Raw genomic sequence first — 16,252 nt, forward strand, 5'->3', positions numbered from 1 at the left:
CCTTTTTTTGGGTACTTTTATTTTTTTTGAGATCACTACTTCCACTTAAGTAAGTTTTAACCAAAGTAACTGTACTTTTACTTAAGTGCAATACTCAGATACTTTTCCACCCATGTTAACTAAACAGTAGCACAAAGTGAGAGAATGATTCCACATTACATCACAAAACACCTTTTATATATAGGCAAACTGGAGTGTTGACATCTCAGGGTTAAATATTTCAGAGTGTAATTTTAACTCCATTCTGAGTGAAATGGTCTTCAATGTAGGTTTTATTTGACAGTAATGATCCAATAGTGTTCGCTTAACTTTGTAAAGATTTGGTGGATACAAGCTTTGCCCACCGCCATTCAAATCTGGTGGATGTGTAAGCTGTTTCCCATCATTCCCTTGGGCAGAGCGTTTAGCTGTGCTCAGATGTTGCTTGTTGTACGGGGATCCCTGCCGGGGTTAATTTTTTGTCATGTTTCTGGTGAGTTGATGTTTTTGATGTTGAACTGGAGTAACTGTACTTTTACTTTAGTACAACAGTCGTGTACTTTTTTCCACCTCTGGCCATTTCACATAAAACTTTTTAAAATGAGATCAAACTGACAAAAAAAACCCATCTTAAATTGTATTTAAATCATAAAATGACAGTTCATAGCAGTTTCTGGTCAGGATGTATAATTGCATTCACTGGGACCAAAATTAAATAGCCGTTATAGATTTTTACATTGACTTACTATTTTCATAACACATCTAAAACTGAAACATCTCCTGGGTTTTTTTCTGCATGATTTATCAAACAACATGGAAGCACTGTAACAACTAGAAATAAATTACTATCTCACCCATAAAGCACCAGCAGGAGTTCTGATTGACCTGAACTTAAAATAATGTTGAAAATCACTAAGGACAGAAAGGTGTTTTATTAAAAATTACAAGAATGAAATACAACACTTCAGGATGGTAAACAAACTTTTTGAGAAAATAATATTTTTAATTAAATAACATACAAAACATCACCATGATCAGTGAAAACCCACAAAGAAGACATTAAGGTTGACATTAATGTGTTAATAATTGTCAGAATTTAATTTTAAAAACATGTTTATTAGGCAAATTGCATGGAGCTGAAATCAATATCACTGTACTCATGCTGAGAAGTACGCAGAAGCTATAGCTGGCTTTGTTCGCTGAGGGAACTCTGAAAAGAGAAAAAATAAATTGTATAAGAGCATTTATTTGAACTTTTCACTTCCATCTAATGTTCAACCAGAAATCACAACTCAACAGATTTCAAAGTGTATCACAAAGAATTTTTTAAATGTTTTTTGAATTTTTTTTTTTAACCACTGTCAAGAACTATGCTCCTTTATCTTTCTTTGTCTCAACTCACTAAACATTTAGCTAGCTTTGATCACTACAGCTGCAAGATACAAACAAGCGTGATTTTTACCTCTGTGAAGATTAGACGGCAATCCATAGACTGGGATGCTATCATCTCGTCTCTCAAAGTACTTTGAGTCCAGACCAGCAGAGTCTCCACTGGCATTAGGAGGAAAGAAGGAGAAGTAAAAGAATTAGCAACACAGTAGGAAAAGTCCCTTTCTCCTATGTATTGTTTAAGGTTGCTATTCTATACTGAAATTTCTCCTTAGCCAAGGAGGCCTTGCTCTAAAAAAGATGACATTAAAAATTGTAAAACAAAAGTCTAAATCATAGCTTCAATTTTAGAGGAAAAAGATTATAAAAAGAATGAAATGAAAAGTCATATTTACTTTAACAATATGTAGAAAGACCAAAAAAGGGGAGAAAGATCTGAACTCACGTCTGTCTGTTGGCGGTCTGCGCTGCTCTCTGTTCATTAGGAGTAACATCAAGACTCCCCACAGGAAATACAGCAGCTTTGCCTGAATGAGGATAAAACTGTGCCTGCATATACAGATAAATGGATGATTCTGAGTGGAAACAGTAGGACACTCTTCGAAATACACCACTCACGCAGGTACAAGCTTCAACCTGTCAAACTGATGTTATTAAAGTGCACGAGTAGCAAGTAGGTAAATAGTCAATATGGCTTAGGGAAATTTCATACCTTTAGTCCTGTTGTTGTGGATAAAACTGAAGGATTCTCAAGAGATTCAGGAGGCTGTGGCTTTCTGGACAGCTGCTTTTCATTTAGCTGCTTATTGAGCCAATTTATGACTGTAATGAAATTGAGAAAGTGGGATTAAAAGTGGCAAAACAGGAAAATGCTATAAAAATCACGCTAATAATAGATTATAGATATTTTAATGTGGATCAGTGTTAGATTTTATTCAAGTCCTACAATCCACTGTTTTGACAGTTTAGTAGTAAATAGATGAAACTATCTAGTACCTTGGTTGTCTTTTTACTGAAGCACCTAACGCCTCCAGCAAACTTCAACTTTTCTGACAGATACTAACTCTCTGATAGCAAAAACTGTCCTGCAAGGTGCAAACCTGCCACAATTGTACCGGATCTAGCTTAGTCACACGCACTGATATCTATGCCTCCCTGCTTTGCCAGGGATTCAATATTTACCCACGCACATCTATCTCTCCAGCCAGAGCTGCCTAGTCTCTCTCCCTTGAACTCGCCTAAATATAGTCCAATCCATTTTCTTTGAGTGTGAGGTTTCCTTTATTGTGACTTTCCAAAACTACAGTGTAAATTTTGCAAAGTGTTCATCACAATCACACCTGATAGTACAGTATTAGGGGTGTACAGAACAGCTTCTATATCAGAGTACAGTGAAGGGATTATAAAGTTCTAATGTTCTGGACCACGAAAGGGGATTTTGATGCACTGCTGTGCATGAAGATGTAACAGGTGTGCAAACTTAAACAGATGTTTTTCAGATGTAGGAAGGCTGCAGTTCCTCATATCAAGCTTTAGTATTGCTACCATGAAATACACAACTAACTTATGTGAACAAAAGCGTGACTCGGAGAGATCACAAAACTTGTTTGTTGCAGTCTTAATACAGTACACAAAATCAACTTCAGGTCTTTGGTGCTTACACACTAATGCTGTATTTGCATGGGACTAGTATTACACAGGGACCTCATATAATTTATGATAATAATAATAATTTTATTTATATAGCACCTTTCAAAACACTGCTACAAAGTGCTTTACATCATTAAATCAAATAACACACATACCAATTAAAAAAACAACATAAGGTAAAATTAAATAAAGAACATTAAAAACACTGAAGCACAGGAGCACAGTTTTAGCAGCATGAGATTATATCTGTCAGGTTATACAGACAAAAAGTAAGCAAACAGGAAACAATAAATCAGCGACAGAGTCCAAACCGATAATCAAACAATAAAACTATTAGCATGATACACAGAGGGGGGTAAAACCATTAAAACAGATTTACTATAAAAAAGCCTGTCTGTAAAAGTAGGTTTTAAGGAGTGATTTAAAAGAGAGCAAGGAATTAGCTAGCCTCAGTTCCTCGGTAAGGGAGTTCCATAGATGTGGAGCTCTGTGGACATGCAAGGGCTAAATACCTTCCATATTTTGGCACAAACAGAGGTGCACAGGTAATTCTAATCCTGTGTGAATTGGCATCTCTGTAATTAAGGGTAGTAATTATGTTTATTTACGGTAGGAGCAGCTTTTTGTGCGGCTTTGTTTGCTCTAAAAATAATAGAGGCAGTGACTTAACTTCAAGTTTTAACATATAGGTTAGAAATAGTGATTCTTTTTTTAGTTGGTTTCATTGTACGTGTAAAAATAGCTTTATTTTACTTGATTATGTAAAACACTGCTGTCATCGCTGCTTTCTTCATACACACAAATTTTCTGTTTTGCTTCCAACAGTTTCTCTTTGCAGGTTTCCTGATGTTACACATCAGTACTATTTTGCCGTACTTTTCATGCATAACACAATTTATGTTTATAAATGTTTGACTTAACATTCAATGGTTTGGCTGCAACAGGTGAACATTAGACAGCTTTCTTTCTTATACATTAATGGGAGGGATACTCGACTTTCTCTTTCTTCCTCTGTCTGATCAGCTGCAAATATACACAGGTGACCGACACGACCTTGATGCACAATGGGAGAGTTAGAGATATTTTACTAGTTTACTAGTCATGGACAGCTTGCTACAGCTCTAAAATACATAAAATATATATAGAGAGAGGGGAAAAACACTTAGGTGCATATTGTGCCATGGAAACTTTGGTTAACAGTATGTATTGGACACACGGAAGAAATGTCACCTGCAGAACACCATGTGCACAACATTACATATTTTTGTATGGATTTAAGAAATAAAAATTCAAAGTGTTTTTCTTCAGAAATGTCTGTAAATCTGAGTACATTACAAACTTTGCTTATCCCCTACAAATGCATCACACCACTGACATCCAGAGATCCACAGGTAACACGAGTCTCATGCGAATAATTCTTCAGAAAGGACTTTTTAACAAAGTAAAATGCATGTGTTGTCCTAGAACATTAGTAAAATATTTATGGATTTAAGTTTGTCGATTAGGGAGGAGGGAGCGAAGCCTTCATATTCAAGACTTTGAACTAAATTAAATTAAAATGATATCAGATACAAAATGGACTTTGTGTAAGTAAAGTGAAGAATCTTAAAAACTGATCAATGGAGAGGTCTGGCTTATTTGTGAAAATACATTATTAATCAATTCCAAAAAATGGCAACGTCATGGACCCCTAGCAGGTCTTCATATCATGACTGTCCAGTTCTCATGCAATAAGGGAGACAAACCTCACCATTTTCGTTGGTTTTTAACACCTCTCTACTTTCATTTAGCTTCTGCACTGTTGTCTCCAACTGCTCCTTCAGTTTTGAAGCCTGCAACATAAAAATTGTTATCAAATTGATATCAAATCTGTTCTACATGTCTTCTACAAGAAACCGTTCAACATGCCTGCTGCATCAGTCCTCTTCAGGTATACAAATACATTGCTATGTTACGTTTTATAAATGATCCAGTATGGCCTAAAGACTGTTAAATGTGGTGTATAAAATATCTGCTGTTTATATAATCCAACACGTACCTGGTCATCCTTGGCTGTGAGCTGCTGATGAGCATTTTGTAGACTTTTTTCAACATGCTGAAGTTTTTCTGATGTTTCCTGGAGGACCTTCTCCTGTGACACAGTCACTGTGTTTTTGACTTTTAGTTTTCCAACCAGGCCTCGAACTTCACCCTGAAGCTTCTTAATGATACTGTTAGCCTGAAAGGATATCGAATAAAAGCAGGTCAGAAACTGGACTGTAATATTTAACTAAAGACAAAGGCTTAGAGTTGGTTTGGGGGGGGTTTAAATCTCAAAGTATAGCTAAATGTTTTCTAAATTTTATTATATGATTACATTTTGGGCTTTTTTTTGCCTTATTTAGATAGGATAGCTAAAGACAGAAGAAATATGGGGAGGGATGAGGGGAACTGATCCAGCATCCAGTGCATTGAGGACTACAGTCTCTGTATATGGGTGCGTGCTCTATCCACTGAGCTAAACCGGCATCCAGCTTAAGGCTTTGGAAATGAGAGAAGATGTTTTGGGTGAGGTGCATCCCTTTGGGCTATAAATCTGTTATAAATTTACACATCACTTTTTTTGGTAAAGGGCACCACAAATGAATGAGTGAACAGAGGTGGAAATCTAATGGGCCAAATGTGTTTAGTTTGGGGTTTAAAGTGTACTGGCAGATAGGCAGCATGCATGCAGCTTTATATACCTTTATCAGCTCCTCAGAGAGGGATTTCACAGTGGCTTCTAGTTTTTTTATTTGGAGGTCTTTACTTTCGGTATTTTCCTCAATTGATTCCTAGAAAACAAAAAAGAACAATTAAAATACAGTTTAGAGTAGAATCAGACAGAGAAACTGCAAAAAAAATAAGTAGAAATGAATTTTACAAGTATTTTAATTGTAAAATGATTATTGTTGTTTGCCAGTCAAAAAGAAGAAAATTTCCAGAGTTGTTTTGCCCCATGATGGCTTAACTGATGATTGAAAGAAAAACATTGTTAGCTGCAAACCTTACCTTCTGCTGCTGAGTAGCATCAAGCACCTCTTTTGTGCGGCGCATAAGCTGCTCCTTGTCTTTGACCTCTTGTTCCAGAACAGCCACTCTCATCTGCAACTGGCTCACTAAACGCTCTTTCTCATGCACCTCTGTGTCCAGAGTGCCGTTCTCTCTCCTGAGGGACAACACCTGCTGCTTTGAACGCTGGCACTCCTAAACACACAGGAGGGCAATAATCAAGCAACAGAAGCAATCATCAATAACACTTATTCTAATTATTAAAGGGGATAAAACAACTGGACTCAAAATGGGTTTTCAACCAATGAAAAGTCAGTGCATCTAATCTAATTTTCTTATCACTGTTTAAGTTCATTTTTAACATGCAGCAGGTTGTTTATAAAACTTTTTTCTTTTTGTTATTCAACCATTTCAGGCCAATCAGGGGTGGATTTGACGGTGATGTAATATGAGAGGTAAAGCTTCTGTTCAGAGGAAGGCATTTCAGTATGAAGGCCTAATGACATCATGATGTTTTAACCAAAAACCAGGTGCTGTTTTGACTCTTAATCGTCAGGCTGCTATGTCAGATGTAGTCAGTTTGACTTTGGTAATCAATACTGTGAAACTGATCTTATAAATGAAAGCAGGAAACAAATTTAGTTCTGCAGTAGGGATTTTACATCATTTAACTTGGGTTTTCTTAAAAATTTTTGGACTGATGGAAAAATAATACCCTATACTCTTGTTACATAGTTTCAAAATGTAGAAACTGGCATCATTCTTCCATTTTTCAGAGGACCCTCTTGACCCCACTCTAACTTTGCTTACCACCCCCTGAAATTTTGCTAACATGGCGCCCCAGTTAAGCAAAATGGCCTTAAACTAAGCTAGAAACTATCTACATATCACCAAATTGCTGGCATACAGAGTTGAAGTCGAGTCTTTGAACACAGAGAGCCCAATATTTTCTAAAGTGCACAAGAATTTATTTTTAAAGGATAGTAAATATTAGATTTACAGTTACTCTGCGGTCAAATGATGGTGTGTTAGACTTGCTGACAGAAAATAAATCAGGCATTTTAGGATAAAAACTACAGTAATCCTGTTCATTTACCTCTTCTGCACCCACTAGTTTAACCTTCAGGTCTCTGATGACAGACTCATTCTTGTATTTTTTCTCTGTCAGCTCTCTGCAGGACGTTTCCAGCTCTGTCAGTTTGTTGTGCAGCTGCTGAGTGCTTTTCTTGTGAGCACCCTCCAGCTCCTGACGGAGCTGCTCTGTCTGCTGCTGAAGCCGGCTCTGCAACTAGAAGATAATGAAGACTGACCAATTAGACCAATTAGACTAAGAATTTCCAACAGCATCATATTCATCTGACAAACAAATCAAGAGACATTACATACACAAACACAGAAAGCAAACAAAAGTCACACTCCAGTCTATTCAGCAAGGCCTTTTGTTCAGGGAGACTACAGGATCAAGCTCTTCTCAATGAGCATTTAGCAAGTTCAGGTTATTTAAATGTTACATTTACAACCTTTACACCTTTGACAGTTCGCATACATATTAACCAGCAGAACAAATGCTCTGATTTTTCACTTCAGTAAAAGTAGCAATTGCACAGTGTAAAAATACTTAAACAAGTTTAAGTCTTAAATTCAAATTCTTGCCTGTCATTTTGAAGAAATACATTTAATGAAACATGTGCCTGCTGCATATGGTTCAAGTGAAAAACAGACAAGCACTCCAGCAGTTAGACTGTACCCTGATCTTATGATGAACTCTGGTCAGAGCACAGCTGCCTGGCTCTGTACCAGAACAGAGAGACAGGAAATGGGAATTATATTTACAGTTCTCTGGCACAAATGTTTCTGTTATGATACTTTTAATGGCCTGCAGGTTACTGTGGCTTATAGATTTGAGAAATTTACCTCACAATGAACGAAAACAGCATGTAGCTAGCTGTTAACTCTTAATAAAGACAATGACATCAGCTAACAACATGCTGTATTGAGATTAACTGCTCAGTGATTTTATATTGCTGTAGCGTAAGGAGGGCGGGAAATTCCCCATGGCGACCTGTGACAACTTACCTGCAATTTCCAAATTAGAAGGCCAGGTTTGCTCTGACCAAAGGCAAGCGACCTCGCCCATTGGAAGTGAGTCTAGAGCGCTGCGATGCAGAGATCAAGGGAGAACTGCGAGTCCACGCAGGAATAGTATGTCAACAGTGGACTATTTTACCTTTTGGGGTTAATTTATCATGTAAGTCCATGATAATATTGCTTCCGCCATTGGGTGAGTACATTAGGAAGTTAAAAGGTTAATTTGCTTGAAGGATCTGTGTTTTTTTTGTTAAATTCTTTGGCTAAATGTCCTCAAAAGTTAACTTTTCCTCATCAATTGCCCTGTTGTTGCTCTGTGACCCACTGACCTCTCGATGACCCTTTGCTCTCGCTGCAGGATGAGATGTAATATTGATATAGTGATGATTTGCGACCGGGAGTCCATGCATAGTGTTATATTTTGAAAGAACTGGATATTCTACTATTGTGATTTCCTTTTTGGTGCTTTCTGATTGACAGGTATTGACACAGTTTGGTGGCAGCTGGCGCTGAAAACAGACCTGCAGCGTATCTCAAATGAAGCAGAATGAAGTGGCGCTCCAGGCACGTGCTGTTGCCGGTCTGGAGGGCCCGCTATGGAAATGCTCTAATAGACTAGAGTGGGAGTACGATTCGCCGGCAGATCTCGGCACAGTCGCTGTATGTGGAAATTGGAGGTTAGGTCGTTATATGTGCCCTGCCCAAATTAAACCAAGCCAGGAACGAAGTAAAATAACTCTCTTAAGGTCTACATGTGAAATTCAGTCACACATAGATTTTAGGGTTTTGGGGGTTTTTACGTGTTTAAAGCAACCTTATTCCAACAAATCTAGTGTGTTCAGACACAAATTTTAGATTTCATTTTACAGTGACTTTAAACACCCATTCACCCTAACAGTGTAATCCACCTTGTTGCTTCTCATCAATGTTCTTAGTATGTTACAAACAACTGCCCCCAAGAAATCACTCAATTAGGGATAACACATTACAAACACGAGTTTGTGTCTGCTGTGGAGAAACAATACAGCTACGTCATCCTTAAAGTTCTTTACAAAAAAAGAAATAAAGGTAATTTTACAAAATATACTGGCTTTTGTATTAAAACATAGTCCAACTGAAGTCTTACCTCTGTAGCCTTTTCTCTTTCTGATTGCAGCTCCTGAGAATGACGGCTGGACAGAGAGCTGGTCTGATTCATCCACTCTGAACGCAGTTTGTCCAACTCTTTAGTCTTCTCAGACAGGGTCTTTAAGAAAATACAGATATATTAAGATTAACAATGCTTTAATATTTATTTTCCACCTCAAAACTTTGCTGAAAATGCAGTACTTTTTAGTTTTAAACAATTGTATGTTTAATTTTTGCATCTGCTCAAACTGCCTAATCAAATCCCTGCTGAAACCCCTTGCAAAAGGCTTGAAATCTTGGATTAGGCTTCCAAATAATTCTGGGGATCTCACCGCCATCAATCATGGATGGATAAGCACTGACACATATCCAAAGATAAAACACACCTGTTGAGCATAACTCAGTTGCCGGGACAGGTCATCTTCAGTCTTCTTAAGCTTCATTTCAAGGGCCTGCTTTTCAGCCTGAAACAGAGATTTGACATCTTTATAAACGGTGCTGTAGAGAAAAATTTTTGGCTATACTGGCTATGGCAAATACAAAACTGGTACATTTATAAATTAGTTCAACAAAAAAATTATATAAGCTAAGCAGCACTATGGCCAACATTTTCCTAAAACATGTTAGGCATGGCAATTCATTACACTGCTTCAGTTCAACTGTCTGAAATACACAATCACTGCACAAGCAGTCTAAACAGCTAACAGTACAAGTATGAAATCTGTTTACATTGATTTGATTTACAAGGGAAACAAGTCATTAATAATCAGATACACTCCAACCATAAAGGAGAATCTCTTCTCAAAAGACCAGAAACAATTATAGCTATAAATTATGTTCAGTAAACCAACCTTCAGAGAGGAGAGACACACTGCAAGATAGTCTTTAACCTCTTTGTCGGAGCCTTGGACAAGCCGCAAAAACAAGTGGTTTAGATGCTTGAATGCATTTGTTTCTACAACACTGAAGTTGGCGGTGCCTTCAAGCACTGGAGACTGGCAAGACAAGTGCAAAAGAAATCTGTGGGAAAAAAATTAACTGTTATGTTTCATTATTTGATGCAGATTTTATCAGGGTATAATAATAATAATAACAATACTACTACTACTAATAATAATGTTAACCTTTGTATAGCACATTAGAAAGGGTTTTACAAAGTGCTTTGATATATGTACGAAATTTTACACAAGAACAAAACTTTAAACAAAAAACAGAGAAATTCTTGAAATGTTGTATATCTAACAGATAATGCTACATAAGATAATAAAAACAACCACCTTGGATTCTCTGAATCTTGCTCAGCGTAGCACAGATTAAGAAGGTCAATAAACTTCTGTGGAAAGGATGTAAAGTCTATCAGAAGCCCCTGTTGCACTTTCAAACTAAAGAAGACAAATAAACAGTGGTGAGATTTCAAGAATGCCTGTTTATGACATCCCATATTTAAATGCTTCACAAGTTAACTAATATTAGTCAACCAGTGCATACCTTTGGAAATCTTCTTCTGATATGAAGAGGTTGAAGAGAAAATATGGGTCTTTATCATCTGTTAGCTTCACTAGAAGATCCTAATGAGAAAAGGCAAAAGTAGCATAAGTCCCCAGAAACACACCCTGGCTTTAACAACAATAATACAATATCTACAAGACCTTTAAGTAAAATGGAGTGAAAGGGGGATATAAATAAAAGAAGTGGTTCCCAACCTTTATTTCTCACCCCCCACCCACTCATGTCAAAGAAAACCTAAGACCCACTTGGAAAAATTAAAAGTCAATTTTAATTGTTTATATTGACAAAATCCCAAAACAATACGTCTAACGACACTTGTTCTTGAAAAAAGATCCATTTATAAACTATCCATTTTTACGACAGTGTATAAGGTCCACTCTAGAAAAATAAATAATAAAGAGGATCTGTTAACTTTCAAGAGAGAACCACAGCTCTAAAGTGCTGAAAAGGGTGACAAATAAAAGGTACGTTATTTTCTAAGTTGTTTACTTACACTCTTACTTACCCGTTTTTGTATTGGGCTTGATGTCTGCTGAAGCTCAATTGTGACTCGGATATTTGCCTTCCTGTGAAAACAAAGTGTTATAAAATGTAAGTAAAAGTCTGATCACAGTTTTAATAGGACAACTGAGGCACAGTCCTGTTAAATTAACCCAGTTTGTATTCCCTTTAATATTTTACACAATATAAACTGTAAAATGGGTTTTAATAGCAGCATAATTGAAATAACAATGATCTGAAGTCATTTTAAGTCTGAAGCAAATGCATGAACAGCTGACTGCTCTTAAGAACTTGCTCCATGAACTTTGTCCACCTCCAACAAACCATGGCTCATGTTTGGTGAATTGGTGGACAATTTGCCACCAAAAAAAAAAAAAAAAAATCAACTGCTTATTCTGCAAATGTCTTATATTTATATATGAATTATAGGCCATAAATCATCAAATAATGCATTAGGTCCAGCTCAGACATCTAGGAAATATTTTTTGGATATTTCCTTTGTTGAATCCTTAAACAAAAGGATTTTTAAATATCTTTAATAAATCATCTTTCATTAAACAAAGTCAATCACATTCAAATTGAATTATCAAAAGATTCTGCCTGGATTTGAGTTTGAGTATCTTTGGATACCTTCACAAATTTCTTTTGCCTTTTTTTCAGTTTTTATTTATTATTTATTTAGATGTTTTTTTCCCAATACATCATGCACATAATGTGCAGTTAGCACATTGTTTTAAGGTGTAAAGTCATTTTGCAGTCAGTAGCAGGGTTGCACACATATTGTGGGACACAACTTTGACGCACAATAACTATTATTTAAAATATGTGCATGGCTTTGAAAACCATAGAAACATTTATTAAAACAACCATGTCCTAAAGGTAGATGTTAAAACTAATTTCAGCTGTTAAATTTAAAACAGTTAAAACAAAAAGAAAAAAACATTCTCAGTGGGGTTTGGGAGATATTCGATTTAAAATAATATCCTGCAACCACTTTCACCACAACAATCACTACGTTTTCACATGAAATGTGCACAGCTGCAAGCTTTATTATTCCTTGCACTGATAATTCAAAATTTTACTGCTGGGACGGAAAATGTCCTCATATTCTGGACTGTACCATATATTGATACAAGCTAAAGGGATACCGGTATCAGCCTACTTTGTTTTGAATCGTGTTTTTCACGGCCAAATGGAGCAGTGAAAGTAAAAAACATAATCCGCGCTCCAGGTTCATCATTTCTGAAAAGACGACAAACATCTGAGTCGATAAGTATTTTTATAAGTCGTACACTTGAATTCTGTGAACTGGGTGGCCCCTGGTCAGTGGTCTTACCTTTCCTCAGTGTCCCTGCACCTCACGAAAACCTGTAATACTTTGCTGTAGAGTTCCTCCATGGTGTTGTCCACGCAATAATTGGTCTCTCTCTATTGTTATAAGAGCACATACGACCGCTAAAGCATAGAATAATAAAAGTTATTGCTTCATCCAAACAGACACGTCAGGTTTTCAGCGTTACTCTCTGTCAGTTTTGAATTGGCGCTTTTCACCCGCCAACGGAGTCGCCCTGGAAACGGAACATGAATTTCTTCTTCTTCTTCGAATGGAATTCCAGCAGGCTGTACACCACACAGTGTAATGCTGCCCTCCACAGGTTAGATAAATAATACCCAGTTTAAATTTTCTGATATAATCCAGATGACCGGAGAAATAGAATGATTGCTTTTCAAATTAGATGAAAGTCCGCATCAGAAGAGAACATAGATTTGAAAGAAAAGGAAGAAAAACCCAAAATATGATAACTCCCTAAACATCTGTTGTCTTTCATCCCCATATCTACAGGTACATCTCAAAAATTGAGAATATCATGAAAAAGTTCAATATTTTTTGTTACTCATTTCAGAAAGTGAGACCCATTTATTATGTAGACACATTACACATATAGTGAAATATTTCAAGCCTTTGATTCTTGAAATGTTGATGATTATGGCTCACAGATAATGAAAATCCAAAATTCAGTGTCTCGGAAAATTTGAATATTGTGAAAAAGTTCAATATTGGAAAGTCATGGTGTCACACCCTAATCAGCTAATTAACTGCAAAGGTTTCCTGAGCCTTTAAATGGTCTCTCAGTCTGGGTCAGTAGGCTACACAATCATGGGGAAGACTGCAGACTTGACAGATGTCCAGAAGACAGTCATTGACACCCTCCACAAGGAGGGTAAGCCACAAAAGGTCATTGCTAAAGAAGCTGATTGTTCACAGAGTGCTGTATCCAAGCATATTCATAGAGTTGAGTGGAAGGGAAAAGTGTGGTAGGAAAAGGTGTACCAGCATAAGGGAGAATCGCAGCCTTGAGAGGACTGTCAAGCAAAATCCATTCAAGAATTTAGGGGAGCTTAACAAGGAGTGGACTGAGGCTGGAGTCAGCGCATCAAGAGCCACTACGTACAGACGAATCTTAGACATGGGCTACCAATGTGGCATTCCTCATGTCAAGCCATTCCTGAGCCAGAGACAACGTCAGAAGCGTCTTACCTGGGATGGAGAAAAAGAACTGGACTGTTGCTCAGTGGTCCAAAGTCTTCTTTTCAGATGAAAGTACATTTTGCAGATCATTTGGAAATCAAGGTCCCAGAGTCTGGGGGAAGAGTGGAGAGGCACAAAATCCAAGTTGCTTTAAGTCCAGTGTGAAGTTTCCACAGTCAGTGATGATTTGGGCTGCCATGGCATCTGCTGGTGTTGGTCCACCGTGTTTTCTGAAGTCTGCTGGTTCCAATGACCCTGGTGTTACTGTGCTTGATTGGCCAACTAACTGGCCTGACCTGAACCTCATAGAGAATCTATGGGATATTGTCAAGAGGAAGATGAGACACCAGACCCAACAATGTAGATGACCTGAAGGCCGCTATCAAAGCAACCTGGGCTTCCATCACACCTGAGCAGTGCCACAGGCTGATCACCTCCATGCCACGCAGCAATGATGCAGTAATTCATGCAAAAGGAGGCCCAACCAAGTATTGAGTGCACAGAAATGAATATTCTTTTCAGAAACCTGACATTTCTGTTTAAAATATCCTTTTTAATTGATCTTATGTAATATTCTAATTTTCTGAGACACCGAATTTTGGGTTTTCATTATCTGTAAGCCATAATCATCAACATTTCAAGAAATAATTGGCAAACATTCTCTAAGCCCGTGGCTATCTTCTTTTCTCGAGCTCCGTACAGCACATCAACAATGAATGCCATCAGGGATTCTTTTTTTTTAAATCACAACTTCATCCCTTGCTATGATGGATGGAGGCAAATGAGACACCAAGGGCCCACCTGCTGTCATTTTTCTAAGGGTGATTGTATCATCAGCCCTTTCTCTTTCTCTCTTTAGAGATTCTGCATAAGAGATCCTGTGCTCATCCCCGACCTCCTGAAATTGCTTTGCTTTTATAAAGTGGCCACAGTCCTTGGAGTTAGGGTTACAGATTTGCTTGTAGCCCCATCTTGTGGACTTAAATGGAACTGCAGGAGAAAAGTGAGAATTGCAACAGCTCATTTTCACAGCAAACATAGACTGTATATTGACATGAATTATGTCAAAATGCAAATAAATGATCACCTTTATTATGATACAAAAATCAGAAACAACACGTCTGAGAATGATGCAGGAAAACTCCTCCATGTAGTATTTCTTACCTCTCGGCTGGATTATTGAAGTTCTTACTTCAGGCTGTCCAAGTTAGTCTGTAAAGTCTGTTCAGCTTGTCTGAAATTCTGCAGCAAGTGCAATGGCTGCCTAAGAAAAGAGATCATATTATTCCTGTCCCAGCTTCTCTCCACTTTCTCTCTCTATTTGTCACCCTTTTCCCAGGAACTGGAAGGACAACCCCCTTTCTAGCCCTAAGAGTAGGCTTAAACTTTTTTAAAAAACTTTTTTAAACAGGTTCTATAGTTAGGACCGCGTTTGACTTGGACCAGTTCTTAGTTGAAGGTTTAAGTGTCATTCTGGACACATAAAAAGAACAAAACGTCAGTGTGCAGGAATTTAACTGTTCAGTTTAAGTCACCATAAGTCATACAATTAAAACAAACAAACAAAAAAAAAACTGTCCAAAACATTGTTAAAGTTGTGTTGTAGTTATGCTGCTAGCTTAGCGTGCCAGGGGAACGGGCACCAAGCTGACTGGCTTAGAGATGTTTTATTGTGAGTTACAATAATCCAAACGAGAGGAAATGAATGCATGAATAACCATCTTCATCTGAGCTGTGGAGACAATGTGCCTCAGTTCAGCAATATTTTTTAGGTGATAAAAACAGGGAGGACCTGATTATTAACAGATTGATCTAGGCAGACTCCAATATTGGCCAAAAGAAACACCCAGATAGTGAAGAACAAGTTTAACACAAGTTACTAAAATAGTCTATATAACTGGCAGTCAAAAGGATTTTTCAAACTACAGCAATGAAAGTGTAATCTGGATTTTTATTTGACAAAATTACTAATGATGACAATGACTTTTTTGTTGCAAAATTACTTAAAACGCAGCAAATTATTATGCAAAACAGAAATTCATAATTCTCAATAGTTTGTAAAGGATTGAAAAAAATCTGTTGTAATTTTTGGTGCTGGGAGGTATCTTTTCTAAAATCAAAGCTATTTCAATCCAAAACATCTTTACAGATTAAGTTCCAATTTAACACAGGATATCAACCCTTCTTTGATATCACCTTAACAACTCTCTCATCCACTGAACTTGTAAGTCCATGTATAGCTTCTGACTGTATTTCCTTTGAGGATGTCAAAGTTGCCTCCAAGAGCTGAAGTTATGAAGTAAACTGCTGTCCACCCAAGGATGCTCCACAGGTTCTTTATCGGGTTAGGGTCAGGGGATGATGGTGACAACACCATGATTTTTTCCCCTCCCTTTATGCCCATAGCAGCCAACGCCTCAGTGGGATTCTTTGCTGCATGGGATGGTG

The 16,252-nt window shown here is 37.3% G+C and overlaps 1 protein-coding gene across 1 annotated transcript; it reads right to left on the reverse strand.

Annotated features, from left to right (window-relative positions):
- Nucleotides 1-38: 38 nt before the first annotated feature.
- On the reverse strand, nucleotides 39-13,034 carry sass6 (SAS-6 centriolar assembly protein). The gene is made up of 16 exons (XM_041791455.1): nucleotides 12,611-13,034; nucleotides 11,279-11,339; nucleotides 10,753-10,832; nucleotides 10,542-10,646; nucleotides 10,116-10,284; nucleotides 9,651-9,728; nucleotides 9,263-9,382; nucleotides 7,145-7,336; nucleotides 6,049-6,243; nucleotides 5,742-5,831; nucleotides 5,057-5,236; nucleotides 4,769-4,850; nucleotides 2,081-2,190; nucleotides 1,814-1,917; nucleotides 1,442-1,530; nucleotides 39-1,189 (listed from the first exon to the last, which is right to left on the reverse strand). The coding sequence occupies exons 1-16, from the start codon at nucleotides 12,670-12,672 to the stop codon at nucleotides 1,137-1,139; spliced, it is 1,770 nt and encodes a 589-aa protein (XP_041647389.1). The 5' UTR covers nucleotides 12,673-13,034; the 3' UTR covers nucleotides 39-1,136.
- Between the last annotated feature and the right edge of the window lie 3,218 nt (nucleotides 13,035-16,252).

This window comes from Cheilinus undulatus, linkage group 7, assembly GCF_018320785.1.
Source record: "Cheilinus undulatus linkage group 7, ASM1832078v1, whole genome shotgun sequence".
Lineage (NCBI taxonomy): Eukaryota > Metazoa > Chordata > Actinopteri > Labriformes > Labridae > Cheilinus > Cheilinus undulatus.

What these genes read in the sequence shown, in the direction of transcription:
- sass6 (XM_041791455.1), bottom strand. Translation starts at nt 12,672, where the DNA reads ATGGAGGAACTCTACAGCAAAGTATTACAGGTTTTCGTGAGGTGCAGG. An exon ending in GTTAAAAACCAACGAAAATG is followed by an intron (nt 2,191 to 4,768) that starts GTGAGGTTTGTC and finishes ATTTCATTACAG; the next exon opens with TCATAAATTGGCTCAATAAG. An exon ending in CCACAACAACAGGACTAAAG is followed by an intron (nt 1,918 to 2,080) that starts GTATGAAATTTC and finishes CTGTATATGCAG; the next exon opens with GCACAGTTTTATCCTCATTC.